Source organism: Mustelus asterias, chromosome 18, assembly GCF_964213995.1.
Source record: "Mustelus asterias chromosome 18, sMusAst1.hap1.1, whole genome shotgun sequence".
In the NCBI taxonomy this organism is placed as follows: domain Eukaryota; kingdom Metazoa; phylum Chordata; class Chondrichthyes; order Carcharhiniformes; family Triakidae; genus Mustelus; species Mustelus asterias.
In genome coordinates this window covers 37,741,161-37,759,464 of record NC_135818.1, presented here as the reverse complement: position 1 = coordinate 37,759,464, position 18,304 = coordinate 37,741,161, and the positions used below count along the sequence as shown (strand labels likewise).

Sequence of the window (18,304 nt, the reverse complement as noted above, 5' to 3'; positions counted from 1 at the left end):
TAGGATTGGGCATAGGCACTGACGGCCTATACAAAATATCCAGAAAGGCAACCCTTCGGAAGGTGGCAAGATCCATGAAGTAGATGATATCCACAATATTGTGGTATCTTTCCTTGCAGAGTTCCAGAAAGTAAACGGAAGCCACTGGAGTGTTAATATCTTATTAGGGGGAAACAAGACACTTTTGGGGCGAATTCAACTGTCCCGCCTGCCACAGGAATTAGAGTGGGCGAGGGATGGACCATGGGGAAGTCCGTTGAATTTGGGTGGGATTTTCCGGTTTCGGGGCAAGGGAGGCTGGAAAATCCCTCCTTTTAAGTTAGACACAGGTCCAGCAATTTTGGTTCTTTCTGATGGTGAACCATGATGGGAGGGAAGCTCTCTTCAGCCATCATGCAAAAAACTAAATGGGCTGGGAGGGATAGAATTCAAGATCATAGTGCACATAGTACACCTCTTTTAGGTCACTGCAAAATTTATTTATGACTGACTGTAGCATGAACTGTGAACATTGTGTTCAATATTCTTAGATCTTGGTGGCCAAACCAGTGCTCTTTAAAGGAACTGATGGAAGCTGCTTCTGGAATGGTTTTAAGTTTTAATTGCTTTACATGCCTGACCATGGGGCCAGGAGGAGCAGGAAGGTGCCTCTGAGCTTCCCATTGAATTTACAGTCCACTGCCTGCTATCACTGAGGCAGGTGATCGGGGGTGGGTGGGGGGGGGGGGGCTCCGGGGAAGCAATTGGTTCCTGCGATCAGGAGGTGATGGAGGGGCCAGTGCGCCTGTGCGAAACTCCCCACTGACAGATCAGCATATGCGCAGTGGCCCGCTCAGCACGCTAATGCCAGCCTCTTGGGTGGGTTCAGGCTCACCTCACCCCCCCCCCCCCCCCCGCCCCCATCAGAGTGAATCAGGTTATGGAATCTATGATGCACAGAGACCCGGAGATTCATTCCATTTAGCTTGCCCAAAAAAATAGGTCAGAAAAACTCCTGTTTTCCCACCCGTTGGGCACTTAGGTTTTTTGGGAGAATTGCCCCCCCAGATCTTCATCTTTCGATTAGCTGTCATCCTCCTCTGGTTCAGGGATCACCTCTTTGCATAGCCAGATTGTAAAGGGCTCAACACACTGCGATGCTGCTGGAAACCTATTGGGAGTGTATTGTGATGAGCCACCTGAGTGATCCATGCATCTGAAGCACACTTTCAGAAGCCCTATGGCCTTCTTCTGTGCTGTTGCCATTCTATGGGCATAATTTTCTATTTATGAGACTAAGTACAGTGGAAGTTTCCGGCGGTGGCTGGAGCCTTACTGCTCTATAAGGGAGCGTATGAAACTGTGAGCAGTGTTCTACTTCTCCTCAGAACAGCTGTGAGGGCGATGCCACAGAGTCTAAGGTGGAGACCTGCATGAGTACCTCAGCACAATAGCATTCTTGTAGACAATATCAGCAAAGAACAGGAGGAGACTATCCTTACAGCTCCAGCAGTGTGCCATTTAACTGGCAAAACGAGCAGCAAAACGAAATAGAAACTAGGCTATGTATGTTGCACCCACCTCAAAGTCACAAGCGAAATGAGGTTCGACTTGTGCAGGCCACTCATTTTCAAACTGGTTTGAGGCCGATATAATTTCCAGCTGGTGTAACACGAGGTCGAAAGACAAGAGGAGATTTCAGTGAGCATCTGTTCTAATGATCATTCACGAGATGTAAATAAATGCAAATTGCATTCACACCGTCAGGCAGTGGAATGACCAACACATTTTTGGAGAATTGTAAACTGTTTTTACACTGGTGGGTTTCCGACTTTTTGTTTGCCACTAGATTCTCTGCTCCCACTTACCCCAAACCCGCTGCCAGCAGGATGGGAAAATTCTGCCCTATGATTCTGTTCTGTGCCTCACCATCTGAATGAAAATATCAGAAATAATTTTTACTGAATGTGCTCCCTCATTTTTCTTGATGGACAAATTTATGAAAATCTAGATTCTTATTTTTCAAAAGAAAATTCTTGTCTTTTGGAATGCGGTGAGTTTTCTGTGGTCTCAAAGCTTTTTAAATGTCCATGAGTCTGTCTAAAGTAGCGGTCTCATTATTGGTTCAATGAAACCACATAGGGTGCTCCATGTTAATGACATCAAAGAGCAGGAAGGAAATCCTGTGTTGCGTCAATCCAAGGAAATACCAGAGGCAAAGCTTTAGACATCGTTTCTGTCTCTGTAAATTTTACATTGATATCTAGCATCCTGCCCTTTATGCAGACATATGTATAAAGAACAAGCCATTATTTACTAAATTAGAGTTGCTGCTGAACACATTTTTGCGTCTCTAGAATGCCTGAATCAGACATGCCAGTAGTATTTTTTTCTTGCTGTGTAAAGTTAAAGATGTGGAGATGCCGGCGTTGGACTGGGGTAAACACAGTAAGAAGTTTAACAACACCAGGTTAAAGTCCAACAGGTTTATTTGGTAGCAAAAGCCACACAAGCTTTCGAAGCTCTAAGCCCCTTCTTCAGGTGAGTGGGAGTAAATTGAGTTTGTGTCTTTATAAACTCTGTTTGTGAACAGAATTCCCACTCACCTGAAGAAGGGGCTTAGAGCTTCGAAAGCTTGTGTGGCTTTTGCTACCAAATAAACCTGTTGGACTTTAACCTGGTGTTGTTAAACTTCTTACTAAAGTTAAAGAGACATTCTTTTACTAAATTGTTTTAAACTGATGGATGTTTAATAAAATAAATTTTCTTCAACTTCACACGCAGGTGTCATTGGACAAAGATAAATGTGGTGATATCTATCTTTGCTACAACAATTTTGGGATGTGTTTTATGTGAAAAATTTACCTTTTCGAAGATGACACTTTTGCACAAATATGTTTTGTTTTCCAAAACCACAAAAGACCACTTTGCTAAGTTTATGCAGTTTATGCAATAATGTCATTTTTATCAAATGTACCCATTAGAATTGATTTCTGTTATACTTGGATTTTCTGTTGCAGAGATCAAGGATATCAGACTATCCACCACCTTTGCACTACTGAGCCTAGTCATGTATTACCCATTGATTTACAACTGGCTTCAAAGCTGTACCATACTCCAAGCAGAAAAGGACGTGGCAGTAGCAAACTTCCAGAGTCAATCCAGCAGGAGGGATATGAAATCTGTTCAGATAAGGACTTTTCTTCTTCGAAACAACAGAAGATAGCAAGGTAACACCAAGTAGTGCATTTTTGTTTAATGACAATGGTCCTGAGTGCCAGTACAGTGTTACACTATTGGAAATCTCCTCAGCTGTAAATGACAGTTTTCAATGTCCTCATGGAAGTCCCTAATATCCTGCACAACTGGAGGCCTATTCTAGGATTCCTATATGCTAGAGAGACTGAGAAGTCTGTTTTAAAAATGAGTCGTCCAGCGGAGATGGATGCAGATTTCCTCCCCCATATTCTGCAGCTCACCAGATATTAACAAATAAGCAAGGCGGACAAATTTCCAGTGGCCATTCCACCAGCATCAGGCACAATTCTGAGCCTATATTCTGCACAAATAGAATGTGAACAATCTATAAATAGCTACTGGGTTACTTTAATTTATTTAAATTTCCACTTAAAGCATCTGATAAAATGAAACATCTTCTACTATTTGTTTAGCTTAAATAAGCTTTATATGAAATAAAATACATCAACATGCACAAAAAGAAATCTCAGTGCTTAAGAGATAAAATTGGACAAATTGCTGTTGATAATGTCTTTGCAGTGGAAAAATGTCAACCCTTCGCTCATTTACATCTTTTTGTTCTTTTCAGTGAATCATACAATCCCTACAGTACAAAAGGAGGTCTTTTGGCCCCATCGAGCGTGCACCAGCAATAATCTCACCCATGCCCTATCCCTGTAACCCCACATATTTACCCTGCTAATCCCCCTGATACTAAGGGTGGTATTTTACCACTTTTTGTCTAAGTGCTGGGTGGACTTGAAACTGGGAGAGTTTCAGATTCATCTTTTGGGCGTGTTTTTAGGCCCCCCCCATATGCACTCTGCCTGCAAAAGTTTGAGCAAGTTTGTTGCTCGCTGCAGAAGCCAGTGGGCGGGGCTTAACATGCCCGAAAGCCTGCAGAGGGAGGTAGTGTGCATGTGCAGGCCTCTGATGCCGCACATGCGCATTAGCAGTAGCAGGAGTCTGACAGACAAAGAGAGAGCTCTCAGGCTCCTGCTAGTGCAGGCAGCCTGAAGCAGCTCCCCACCCCCTCCCCGACTGCAATCGCGGGGGCCCGTGGCCGAAGATGCAGTTCCCGCTGACCTCCTGCTGCTCAGGCCAATCGCGGACCACCTCCCTCTCCCCACTAATCGCTGCAGAGTGGCAGCAAGCCCCCTCTCCCTCCTTCCCCCCACCAATCGCTGAATAGTAACAGCGGGCCCCCTACCCTCATTAGCCCTGCCCCCAGCTGGTCCCTCCTCCATTAGCCCCACCCCACTGGCCCTGCCCAACATTAGCCCTGCCCCAGTACTGCCTGGTGGGCATTGTCCAGATGCCAGACTGGCATTGCCCAGGTGCCAGGGTGGCATTGCCAGTCCGGCACTGCTAAAGAGGCAACCTCCGCTTGCCCTCGGCCTAGCCGGGGGGCCTCAATGGCCTCCGGTTCCACAGGCGAGGCCGAGCCGATGGCTCCTCGTTCAAGGGGAGCATGTCTATTCCTCGCCAGCGAGAACCTTTCCCGGCGAGGTCATAAATGCAGGTGAGCCCAGACGATTGAGCGCCGGACTCGCTAATGACATGTAAATGCTTCTTTAAATATATTTCAATAAATTAACCTGCCTCTCGCCCATTTCCGACGAGAGGCTGACCGCACTGGAAATCCGGCGCTCGTAAAATGGCGGGGGTTGTGAAAACCGGCGCCAATCGCGCTAATCGCTTTATGCCCCACTTTACGCGCCTGAAAATGGATGCAACGCGATGGTAAAATCGCAGCCTAAGGGGCAATTTAACATGGTTAATCAACCTAACCCGCACATCTTTGAACTGTGGGAGGAAACCGGAGCACTCAGAGGAAACACATGCAGACACAAGGAGAATGTGCAAACCCCAGACAGACAGCCACCCAAGGCTGGAATTTAACCCGGGTCCCTGGTGCTGTGAGGCAGTAGTCTTGCCAACATTTATCTCCTCTCTCCCTGTGCCACAGTGTGTCTTAGTATATAGTGTAGAAAGAATGTTATTTAACTCACATTAAGATCTTTCTGAAAGTAAGGTCAGATTAAGTTTACATATATTTAACACCCTGGGAAACAAGCAATTTAGCAATATATTAATGGAGCAGTCATTATAGACATATTTGGAATACAGATACATTAATCAGTGCATGGACTAGATCAGATAAATACAACAGAGAAGGTGAGTTTAAATTCAATGTTACGGACAGGAGGGGGACTTAATTTAAACAATCCTCATTTTTCCTCTCGCTACCCATCCGCAACAAAAGGGTGGTTTGATTTCTGATTTTCCCCTTTTTAAGTGGTGGCTTATTTTCCCCAACCCTTCAGTTGGCATGGTACAAATCTCTATTGACAATCCTACAGCAAGTCAAGACAATGTAAAATAAGAGGATTTGTTTATTTTACAGACATAAAACACAGGAATGGGATTTTGCAATGGTTGCCCATTTTTGCACTCATACAAAAAGCTGGGAGCTGGCAGCTTGACCTTGCTGGAGTGAAGGGGGGGGGGTCATGAAGGCCCCCCCAGAAGGTCAGGGGTAAGGGGAGTGCCCCCTGGGTATTTGCCAGCTGGCAGTGCCAGCCTAGACCCCGGCACTGCCCAAGGGGCAAAGTGGCAATGCCCAGAGGGCACCTTGGCCCACCAGGCGTCAGGCAATGCCAAGGAGGTGGGGCCAGAGGATGGGGGCCTATTGCGGATGGGGCCTCTGGGTGGAGATGGGTGGGGGATCCCGCTGCCACTCTGCAGTCAAGATCATGGGCAGAGGGAGGGAAGGGCTGATCAAGGCTTGCCATTGGGGTAGTGGGGGGAGGAGTGGTCAGCCTATCTGGGAAGGGTGGGGGGAGGCGAATTGTGGAAATCGGGACTGCCAGGGGCGGGGGTGTGGGTGGAGTGGAGGGTGGGAGGCCAGTGATTGGGGGATGAGGGGCTCTGCAAGCCTGAGTGCAGGGCCTGAGTGGGGAGGGAGACTGAGTGGGGGGCTTGAGGATGGGCCTGATGGAGGAGCCTGATAGGGGGTCAGGTCACCATCATGCCTGCGTTGTGTGGGGGTGGGGGGGGGGGCGAGTGGGGGGGCGCTGAGCAGTGACCCATTATTTGAGTGGTGGGAAAAGGATGCCCCTATTTGGTGAGGGGTTGGTGGTGCTCCCCTGGTCAGCGGAGCGGGGGTCACCATTTCTTATTTTGGGCTAGAGGGGGAACCTGTCTCTGAGCGCAGAGATCGAGATTTAAAAATGGCGCCCCAGTCTCTGAACAATGGTGCAGGTTGTTGGGTTCCCCATGATGGCCTCATTTGAATCCCACCTGACAGATGCTGCGAGCTTGTTTTCCCGCTGACGTGGGCACTTCGTTCCAATTTGGGAGAATTGCAGCCTTTGTACTTCATCAAGTGCCTTTCAAATGTCAAAGAATATTACATTCACGGATATCCCTCATCCATTAGCTAAGTCAAAAGATTGAAGTGGTGATTTGTTTTGATGGCTTTGGTACTTACTGGGTGAACGTTAACAGCATTTTGCAAAATACCTTCCAGTATTGTACTACTCGCAGATGTCAACTCTTGAATGAACTCCAGAGCCTCCCTTTTTTAGCACTCAGTTCCCTAAGGATTCTTGTGGTCTAGGTAGTCTGGTATACATTCAAGCCCTAAATTTCACAAGGCAATTTTAGGCTGGTGTGGTGCATTGGAAGGGGCTCTCAGGTGCTAACCTTGTTTTGATTGGTGTGCTCAACTCATTAAATATCAAATTCTGATTCAGCAGCACAACTCAGTGCGGCACAGCGCTCACCTCTGGGCGCGGTTTGAAATTAGGGGTGCAGCCTTCAGAATGCCAAGAATGGATGAAGATTACAACGGCAGGCAAAGGGAGCACCAGTTTTGTAGGAAGGTTTTGATACTTCTGTGGCACTTCTAAAGCCTGGAATATCTTACAGAGGAACTCAAAGATGAAAGCAAAGCATTGCTAGGAAGCAGAAAAAAAGGAGAGAATGTCATTAAGATCTTCAGAAACTCTTGGGTGAAATGCAGCAAAAGAGAGAAGCCCTCTGAGAAGTGACACAAACCCTATTGATGTTACCTGCGAGCGCATCCCAACTTGAAACACTGGTTCGTGGTGGTGTATGTTTTTTTTCTGGAATATTGTGAGGAGTCACATTAAACTCCAGTGAGGAACCAATCCAGTTGTCATATAAAAATTACTAAAGAATATTTATCAACTTAAAAAAAAAGAAAAATACACACAGCAAGGATGAAAATACTCTAAGACACATAACTAAACACACACACAGTTTATGTAGAAATTACTCCTTGTTCCAAAATATATCTATGATCCATGAACTCAATACGATTTCACTTTCCCAAACAACAGCCAAGTTAAATAAATCTACAAGTCAAATCCAGCTTATAGTAACCACACAATACAGGGCTAGTGATGAGCCTGGGAAACATCTTTTCCTAGTCCAACAAAGATATTTAAACTGCCATTACAAAGGTTTTCCTATAATTCCTTGGTTGTAAGATTTAGATGCAATGTTGTAGCATCTCTGTGAAGATGTTACATGACCCCTCAGCTGTGAAATGGCTGTGAAATGGCTGTGAGTGCCGGACTGGCTTCTGGCTGTGAGGCGTAGTCTCGCCGGTCTGTTTCTGAGAGGGGTAACAGTTATACTGAATCCCCTTTTTACTATTTCAAACTGAATTATTTCTTTGTGTGGAGCTTAGCATTTCTATAGTCCTGAATCACCCAGTTATTTATAAAAACTGTTCCTGCTTAGGGAGCTTAACATTTCTATAGCAGTCATCTAAGTAACCTGTTTCTTCACATAGAGCAATTCACACCTGATCATCTTTAGACGCTCTCATGCCTTTGGAAATATCCTGATCATTTTGGAGACTTGCCTGCCCCGGAAATGCTGGCTGCTACTGTTGCTAGGCAGATTTCTAGATTTCAGGCCTTTTTAAATTCTTGCTCCTATTGCTAGGCAGATTTCTACCTTTTAGGCCTTTTAAAATTCATGTTACTGTTGCTGTTTGGCAGTTCCTTGACAGTATCAATGAGAGAAGATTTCATAAAAGTCTTGCATGCGATCAGGAGGGAGGTGGCAGTGGTATTGAGCCACAACACTCAACAGAGCGATGATAGAAAAGGTTTAGCAGTAAGGGCTACTTTCTAAGAAATATAAGGAAAGTGTATACACTCAAATTAAAAAAAGACATCTAGATGAATGGTTATGTTAAAAGCAAGCTTTTAACCCGCAGAGATAACACGCAATTTGATTCCTTATCGATGTAATTGAAGAACACCTTATACCTATAATGTTTGAAAGCCTTTTGATCTCAGTTTTTTTCTCAAGTGCAAGATAAAAAAGGGCAGCAGGTAAAGAGCTTTTCCAAATAAGCAGGCTGAGGGGGCCGTTAGGCTTTGAAGCAGAAAGCCACAGTTTTTGCATAAGGCTTAGGAAGTCTGAAATGCTGAAGAAACATTTCATAAGACTTGTTATTTGAGCCTAGTAAAACGAGCCATGAAAAATGGTGTATTCTGTATTTTGCATAATTGTTTGAACTACATGAATCTGAACCTCACCAAGTGGTAACTCAGTATACTTTACTTAGAATTCTATAGAATATACGGCACAGCAAAGGCTATTTTTTTCCAACCAGTCCATGCTTTATATTCCACTTAAGTCACATTCCATCCCTCCCCACATAACTCTATCAGCATAACTCACTATATCATGCTTCCTCGTATACTTATTCAGCCTCACCTTGAATACCTCTGTCTGCCTCAATCACTCCCTGTAGTGACGATTTCCACATTTCCACCGCTCTCTGAATTCTCTTTCTGATTTTGTACGTATTATTATTGACAGCCTCTAGATTTTCTCTTCCCAATCAGTGGAAGCACATTCTCTGGGCGGGGTTTTCCGGCTGCGCTTGCTGCAACATTGGAAAATCCCGCCCGAAGTCAACAGACTTTTGCATGGTCCGTGCCCCGCCCTCTACGATTCCCGTGGTAGGCGGGATGGGAAAATTCTGCACTCGATGCCTATTTTCAAGAGAAAAGAGACCCAGCCTATCCATAATTACTTGATAAGTGTAGCATTGCATTTTTGCTATCATCATTTTTTGCATTCTCACCAGTACTTCTACATCCTTTGATGACTGGAACACTTTTCCAAGTGTAGTTTAATATAGGTTTGCTATAAGTTTAATATTGGCATTGGAGGGAGTGCAGAGAAGGTTCACCAGGTTGATACCGGAGATGAGGGGTTTGGATTATGAGGAGAGGCTGAGGAGATTGGGTTTGTACTCGTTGGAGTTTAGAAGGATGAGGGGGGATCTTATGGAGACTTATAAGATAATGCGGGGGCTGGATAGGGTGGAGGCGGAGAGATTCTTTCCACTTAGTAAGGAAGTTAAAACTAGAGAACACAGCCTCAAAATAAAGGGGGGTCGGTTTAAGACAGAGTTGAGGAGGAACTTCTTCTCCCAGAGGGTGGTGAATCTCTGGAATTCTCTGCCCACTGAGGTGGTGGAGGCTACCACGCTGAATATGTTTAAAGCGCGGATGGATGGATTCCTGATCGGTAAGGGAATTAAGGGTTATGGGGATCAGGCGGGTAAGTGGAACTGATCCACGTCAGATCAGCCATGATCTTATTGAATGGCGGGGCAGGCTCGAGGGGCTAGATGGCCTACTCCTGCTCCTATTTCTTATGTTCTTATGTTCTTATGTAACCGTTAATCTTGTCATTCCTATCCCTCTCAAAATAAACCCAAGCACTTGCCTTGCCATTTTGTGGCCTTATTAAGTTTTTTCTCTACTTTTAGTGATTTTTGCATTTACGCACCCAGGTCCCTTTCTTCACACTTAGATTCTTATTTTCCAAATAATATGTGACAATATGCATGGTGGGAAGAAGAGATAATTGAAAGATGCATTCCCTGACAATGATCAGTGTGAATTTTTTGAACCTTTCCCAGCACTGCAGCAAAGCCCCTGGGGCAGGATTCTGATGGGCAGGGCGAGCCGGTAAAGTCGTGGGAGAGCTGGGAAATCAGGTTTGCGCCCAATTTTTCGTGATTTTACCGGCACCAGATATCTGGCGCAGTCAGCCTCGTGCCCATTTCCGGTGCGAGGCTGAATAAATTATTTAAATATATTTAAAACCTAATTTTAATGAAATAAGCGAGTCCGGAACTCAACCATCTGTGCTCACTTGCCTCTATTGTCTTGCCGGTAGAGGTTCTTTCTGGCGAGAATGACAGCTGGTCCCCAGCAACGAGGACCAAACGTGATGGCCTCGCCAGTAGAACCGGAGGTCATTGAGGCTCCCCAAGGAGGTCAGGGGCCAGGGGAGAGTACCCTTTGGGCAGTGCCTGCTTAGCACACTGGGACTGCCCACCAGGCACCCTGGCACTGCCCACTGGGCAACAGGCAGTGCCAAAGGGGCAGGACCTGAGGGTGTGTGGCCTACTTGGTGGTGTGAGGGTAGACCAGGGCAGGCCACTCTGCATTGTGATCGGTGGGAGGAAGGAGGAGGACTGAGTCCGTGGCCTGCTTTAGGCCATAGAGGCCTTGTAAAAACAGCAGAGGTGTGTGAGAGGTCTCTGCTGCTCAGAGCAGAGAGACCTGCACATGCGTAATGGTGCTCTCTGCTGGTCTAGGCCAGCGTTCTGGCAATTTAAGCTCCTCCCCTTCCCCTCCAAACAAGAAACGGGTTTTGACATTTTTTCCTGCTCTAAGTGCATAAAATTGCAGATTTGGACTCGGCCAAAAAACAGAAACTCTCCCATTTTCATACTCATTCTGGACTAAGAATTTTTTTCAAAAGATTGCCCCCTCCTAATTTAAATATGCAGAATCGGCTTTCAACCGATTTCACCCAACCGCCTCAATTCTCCCATCTGCTGGCACAACATGAAGCTGGCAGGAATCATTACTGGTCTCCACAAATGGAAAACAGACGTGATGACCATTGGAGCCCCTGGACGGTCAGGACATGGCTGGTTAGTGCCCCCGGCATCCTGGCCGTGCCAACCTGTTTTGTAGGCAATTTTATCAAATCATTTAGTTAGAATTCCCACAGAATTAGGACTTATGATTTTTCTTCAACCTCCTTGCCCATCCGTTTTACCTCACTGCTAATGTACTCTTGAGATGAACATTGAAATATTCTCAAGCAATTTCTCTACAACATATTAGGCCATTCCTTTATTTCAGGAATGTCATAGTGATTATAATGGAGTTAGTTAAGGTTGAGTTTGCTGCTTATAAGAATTGCACAGATGTGTACTGCTTTTTGGAACAGTGTGCTTTCTACGCTCTTGGACTATGAGATGTTTTCAGCAGAATCCAACTGGTCAAAACTGAATAATGGAAACTTCAGATATATTCTAGACTTTTGCTCAATTTGTGGGTCAGGGAGAAATTGACAGATCTCTATTTTTCACGTTGATTTATTAACTTGGCCACAGCTGTTCTCTTTATTTATTAACGATCTAGATGACGGGACTGGGGGCATTCTGGCCAAGTTTGCCGATGATACAAAGATAGGTGGAGGGGCAGGTAGTATTGAGGAGGTGGGGAGGCTGCAGAAAGATTTAGACAGTTTAGGAGAGTGGTCCAAGAAGTGGCTGATGAAATTCAACGTGGGCAAGTGCGAGGTCGTGCACTTTGGAAAAAAGAATAGAGGCATGGACTATTTTCTAAACGGTGACAAAATTCATAATGCTAAAGTGCAAAGGGACTTGGGAGTCCTAGTCCAGGATTCTCTAAAGGTAAACTTGCAGGTTGAGTCCGTAATTAAGAAAGCAAATGTAATGTTGTCATTTATCTCAAGAGGCTTGGAATACAAAAGCAGGGATGTACTTCTTAGGCTTTATAAAGCACTGGTTAGGCCCCATTTGGAGTACTGTGAGCAATTTTTGGCCCCACACCTCAGGAAGGACATACTGGCACTGGAGCGGGTCCAGCGGAGATTCACACGGATGATCCCAGGAATGGTAGGCCTGACATACGATGAACGTCTGAGGATCGTGGGATTGTATTCATTGGAGTTTAGGAGGTTGAGGGGAGATCTGATAGAAACTTACAAGATAATGAACGGCTTAGATAGGATGGACGTAGGGAAGTTGTTTCCATTAACAGGGGAGACTAGGACGCGGGGGCACAGCCTTAGAATAAAAGGGAGTCACTTTAGAACAGAGATGAGGAGAAATTTCTTCAGCCAGAGAGTGGTGGGTCTGTGGAATTCATTGCCACAGAGGGCTGTGGAGGCCGAGACGTTGAGCGTCTTCAAGACAGAAATGGATAAATTCTTGATTTCTCGAGGAATTAAGGGCTATGGGGAGAGAGCGGGTAAATGGAGTTGAAATCAACCATGATTGAATGGTGGAGTGGACTCGATGGGCCGAATGGCCTTACTTCCGCTCCTATGTCTTATGGTCTTATGGTCTTAACTTCCTTCACAATATTGAACAAGTAGAGTATGTAGGATATCAAATTATACATGATCTGTTGAGGAAATAGGCTGGGTGATCTTTCCTTTTTTATCATTTCTTTGAACAAATTATAGATTGCAATTTTAATATTTCAGACTTCAGCTTTGTAGGGCCTAAATTTCAAATTTACTAAAGTTTGGTGTAAATACAATCTGCATTAATTTATTAAGCTGTGTAATAGCAAAGCCAGGGAGGTAGTGGAAGCAGATACGATAGTGACTTTTAAGGGGCATCTGGACAAATACATGAATAGGTTGGGAATGGAGGGATATGGTCCCCGGAAGGGTAGGTGGTTTTAGTTCAGTCAGGCAGCATCGTTGGTGCTGTAATTTTCTTTGTCCTTTGTTCTTTGTCACAAAGAGAGGAATTGCATTGATACAAGAGAAGCTATATTTCCCCATTTGCAATTCGTGAAATAATTATTTGTGCAATCTGTGGTGCTACATGTCTTCACAATCTTGTTTCTTTTTAAAATTAGAACTTTTCTAATTCCAGGCTTATTTATGAAGGAATTCCCATATCAGAGATGACTCAGGAAAATGTACAGGGTAGTGTCAGAACCTTACCACCAGTTTCACCCGGGTTTCTCTTGGAATGGCAAAGAATTGCAGAATATTATGTGGAGAGACCCAGAATGATGCTCACTGGAGAATCGGTAAGCAATTCATATAGCAATCTTTGTTGTGCTATTGTGAAAAAATATTGTTGAATTAAACCACAGGCTTTGGTTGCTCCATAACTGTTGCTGAAGATGAATATCTTGTTCATAAACTGAAAGAAAGTAATAATTAATGATAAATGATTAAATATTTTGGGACCAAAGTTTCTCAGGGTCAGAATGTAACAACCAAAACTTAGATGCGTGCCTGACCTGGAATATGGTACAAAATAACGCGATAAGGAATCAGGCATGCATCATGGCATCTTCGTGCAGTCGCGTGATATTTTAATAGGCGGTCATGAGTGTGAGTTGGATGTGCACCTGCTGACAACCAAGAAGGCAATTTAAATGATTTAACCACCAATCAGCCTGGATTTTACATTGCCTGTGCGGTTTTTAGGTTGACGCATGGGCAACATGGGTGGGCAGCCAATCCATTTTTGTCATCCAAGGGTGGGATAAAATAAAGCAGGAGCAAAAGCAAGCTGAGTTGGTAGGAGTTACTGATAGTTTGGTGTGGGCTTATACAAGAGTTTTGTGAAGATTTTCACTGCTTTCTTTTGAGGTTTCTGCAAACCATTTGGAATTTTCAGGGCATTTCAGTCTTGTAACATCTCTCTGCGATTTCCAACCATTTGCCACCCACAGTCTGTGGGTCAGCCACATTAGTATCTCCGCAGATGGGTATTGTGTACTTAGCAGAGAACACCTCCTCTGAGAAGGAAAACAAAGGCCAAAGAGAAGGCAAGCCAGGTGGCTGCAGGCATCACCTCAGGGAAGGGACACAGGCACTAAGTGTTCGGGGTCAGCAGGGAAGTCAAGGAGGATGGCCTCGCAGAAGATGCCACTATCTAGGTGCCAGGGTGTACAGGCAGTGATCCAAAAACCTCGGCATGACAGAGATCCAGTGTCATGGAAGGCTTTCAAGGGAAACCACCATGTCCATTTGCCAGATGATTGGGGCAGTCAGCTGTGCATAGCTGAGTCAAGCTGGTGACTGACACTCTGTTCAGTTGGGTAAGCACATTCATCCATTTCAGGATGCACCAAGCCAGCCAGGCTGACTGGTACAGAGACATTGCAGCTATTGCAGGGTTTTTCTGCATCCAGCGTGCCACTGATTGCAATTATGTAGCCAGCAAGGTGCCAGGCAGCCAGTTAGGTGCCCTGGTCAATAGGAAGGGGTATCACAACCTGAATGTTCAAATCATGTGCCAACTCAGGACCCAGATTCTACAGGTTTGTGCAAAGTACTATGGCAGCTCCCACAATACCTACATACTGAGACACGCACAAGTGTCAAGGATATTAATGGCTCCAGCTTGCCTTGAGAGATGTTTGCTGGGTGACAAGGTGGCACCCGGGGACTGAGGCAGAGGAGAGATACAATCGCTGTCATGTCTCCACAAGGACGGTGGTGGAAAGGAAAACAGTCTGCAAAACAAATGAGGTTCCAATGCCTGCACTACTCTGGTATACCCTGCAATATCCACCAGAGTGAGTTTTGCTCATCGTTGTTGTCTGCTATGCTCTGCATAATCTTGCTCTTTCAAAGGGAGGACCGCTGGACCAGGAAGACACTGAGGCAGTTGCACTTCCCTGAGAGGAGGAATACAATGAAGACTCAGATACAGAGTCTTGGCAGGCAGATGGTGAGGATGAGGAGCCAGAAATGAGGAACCTTCAGGGAGGCAGGGACACCAGAGGGGCCATGATCCCGGGTCCCTTCAGCCAGTTTGCCAAGGCTGAGACCAAGGGTCCCACCTCCTTCCCAAACATTTCCCACAAAAACATGCCATGGACCCAATGTCAAATCACTGCCTGAATAATAAAATTTGCTGCCCCAACCATCTTTCACCAGGCACTGATGAGGCAAAAAAGACCCATTGAAAACAGGACACTCCGGGCTTCTCAACAAAGTAGCCATTTCTCTTAATGACATTTAAGAAATGAAACAAAATATGCAACCTTAGCTGATAACTATGTGATATTAAACGAAACAAAAGACACCACTGCAAACCCATTGCTGTGCTCACATTGGCTAAAGCTTACATTGGTGCTATCTCTTAATGCTCCCCCTCGCTGGCAGTGGCATTAGAGGCAGATTGCTGACTGTGATGTCTTGTTGGCCCCGATGACCTTGGTGATCATCCTCTTGCCAGCGGGGTCTGAGCAGGCTCTGCCTGGGAGGATGTATTCAGTGACATGACTGGGAACTCCTCAATCGTCACGGACTCTGAGGATGGTGCGGTGACTGGTAGAGAGGCAGAGGAGCTGCCACCATCGTCTTGGGCGCCATAAGAGAAGCCCACAGAAATGACTGGCAGTTTATCTGCCAGTGTGAGGTATGTCTGTGCCTCTCTGGTCATCATTGATGGATGGGCACCGAGCAGAGAGACTGGGTGCTGCATCCATCTCTGGCACTGGCAGTGACCTGAGGTTATTGGCTGTGTGGGGGTTTGCAGGGTCTGACTGCAACCCCAGGAACCCCTGATTCTGTTCCTAAAGCTGCCTCTGCATAAGAGTCACCACTCTCAATGGAGGAGGCTGTGTGCTTGCAGCTCAAGGTCAGGGCAGCACTCATCCTCCCCATGGACTCCTCCATGACTGAGACCGTGAGACACAGACCCTCAGGGATCTCTGCCAGACCTCCAGTGTCCAGGCTCATCACCTGCCTTGGACTCAGCATGGCCCTGGTCTCCAGCAATCCTCTGACTGCCAGTGCCCTGGCTACTCTCTCTGCCTCCACCAACTGTTCTTGCGACCATGATATGCCCTCATCACTTTGCACTACCATCTGATCTGACAGGCTATTGGCCACCAACATGCCAGTATCTGTGCTGGTGCTTGGTGTGGAGAGAGGATGCGAATGGAGGGTTTTCGGGTTCCTGGAAGGCTCTGGAGGATGTTTTATCTGAGGAAGGAAAAGAATCAGTCTTTACTATTACTCATCACATAGTCCGTGTCCATGAAATGTGGGTGGGTGCGAGTGATGTCAATGGCATCGCAGTGGCTTACTGATTGATGAATTACTGCTCACAGTTTCTCAGAAGCCATTAAAGGGATGAGACAATGCTATATTCTTTTTATTTTTTGCCTGTACTTCTTCTTCCAACTGGACCCTTGTCTTCCTCAGAGGCTCCAACCTCTTCGTGACCTGAGGACCTTCATTCTCTCTCGCATTCAAACTCCAGGGCTCCTGACTCAGGGCTGGTGAAAGTAGTCCGGTTTCCCACACCATCAACAGTGGCAGGTCACTCTGTATTGCTGTGGCTCCATTTCTTCTGTAAGTGCAAATCTCCTTTCAGTACTCAACCCTCCATCTCCAACACCATACCATGCTGTCCCTACCTCCTTTTATCCCCACAAAACATTTGGACATTTCTAACACCTTTGCACTCCTGACCCTTTGATGAACCCAAGGCTTCTGATCTTCTCTTCCAGCCCTAACACACATGGGTGTGTTCTAAGACTCTGATTCCTATACCCATCAGCACAACTAAGGGCAGACATCCTTCCACACTCTCCACACTGGATCCTTGCCAACTCGGTACTCACTCTTGCCGAGCACAGAAGATCATTTAACCTTTTTACAGCATTGATGACATGTGGCGGTGAACTAGGTCACACTCATTGACCTCGGCTGCCATCTATTCCCAGGCCTTCTTGGTGAGGTGAGGCGGCTTCTTCTTGCTATCCCGCAGCATTAGGATGTTCCTCCTGGCAGTCACCACCTCCAGAAGAAACGTGAAGACAGTCGCCTGAGAAATGGGGGTGGGGGCTTGTTGTCCACCTGAAGTGCTTTCCCACCTGGAGTGTCTCCCGGGTGCTGCTGCCATGATGCAGATCTCCATCTGATATCTTGGATGTCTTCTGTGGTTTTGGGCAGCCGCCTTTAAACTTCCTGCCAGGTTGCCATTGGACCCAGCACTCACCATGCTCCCGCTGTGGCTGGCCTCACAGAACCTATTCTGATGTGTTTCACACTGGTCAGCACTTAATTGGCTAGTCAATGTAATATTGGAATTCTGTCCAGGATCTTGGGTGCAACCAGGAAATGCAGCTGTTCTGGTCTCACCTGCCATGAGTGAACGTCATACATACAATTCTTGCCCAGGAATTTGTTAATCTCTTACAATAATTCTGGCAGGAAACTATAGAGCGCTTTAACAACAGTGGAGACTTCTTTGTGTTGTGTTGAGCTGCCTACTGGAACCACTGCATTCTTTCTGGTGCAGATACGCCCACAGTGCTGTTTGGAGGGGAGTTTCATTATTTTGACCTGGTGATAATGAAGGAACAGTGATATAGTTCTAAGTCAGGATGTCATGTATCTTGGCTGCTCTTGTTCTTCTCGGTAGCAGGGTTTGGAAGGTGATGTTGAAGGCGTCTTAGTGTGTTGCTGAAGTGCATCATGTGTATAATACACTGCTGCCACTGCGCATCAATGGAGGAGAGAGTGAATGTTGTAAGTTGATGGATGAGTACTGATCAAGCATTACTGTCACTGTCATTTTGACCCTTTTTAAATAGCTATAAAATTTGAATATGTAAATTGAAAATTAACAGATTATCATTAGTATCTGTTTAGAAGAAATATTTAAAGCCACTTTGTTTTAGTATTTAGTTGGTCAACATTGAAGGCTTTAAATATTGAAATAACTCTTGCTATTTCAGTGTCTGTAATTGTATTCTGCCAATCATTTTCATCGTTTTTAGTCGATTGATGCATTTTACAATGAGTGAAAATTGGTTCACCAATTTCTGTTTGTGTTATGACAGTCAGTGGACTGTGTATCATTGTTTTACATCACTAAGAACCTAGCAGTGTGCAGTGTTAAGTGAAGGGTGAGAGTTTGTTAGGTTGAGCTTGAAAAGGACACAAAAGCTACCGGATGTGGAAAATATGATGTGTTCTGATGTTA

General features: G+C 45.6%; 1 protein-coding gene across 1 annotated transcript in view; it reads left to right on the top strand.

Moving 5' to 3' along the window:
* The first annotated feature begins 2,854 nt into the window (after nucleotides 1-2,854).
* The window catches only part of ttc6 (tetratricopeptide repeat domain 6), a 217,118-nt gene continuing 201,668 nt past the window's right edge, over nucleotides 2,855-18,304 (top strand). The window contains exons 1-4 of the mRNA XM_078233109.1: nucleotides 2,855-2,913; nucleotides 3,000-3,209; nucleotides 11,078-11,209; nucleotides 14,420-14,618. Of these exons, the coding sequence (XP_078089235.1) occupies nucleotides 2,855-2,913; nucleotides 3,000-3,209; nucleotides 11,078-11,209; nucleotides 14,420-14,618 (600 nt within the window). The remainder of the gene's footprint in view (nucleotides 2,914-2,999; nucleotides 3,210-11,077; nucleotides 11,210-14,419; nucleotides 14,619-18,304) is intronic.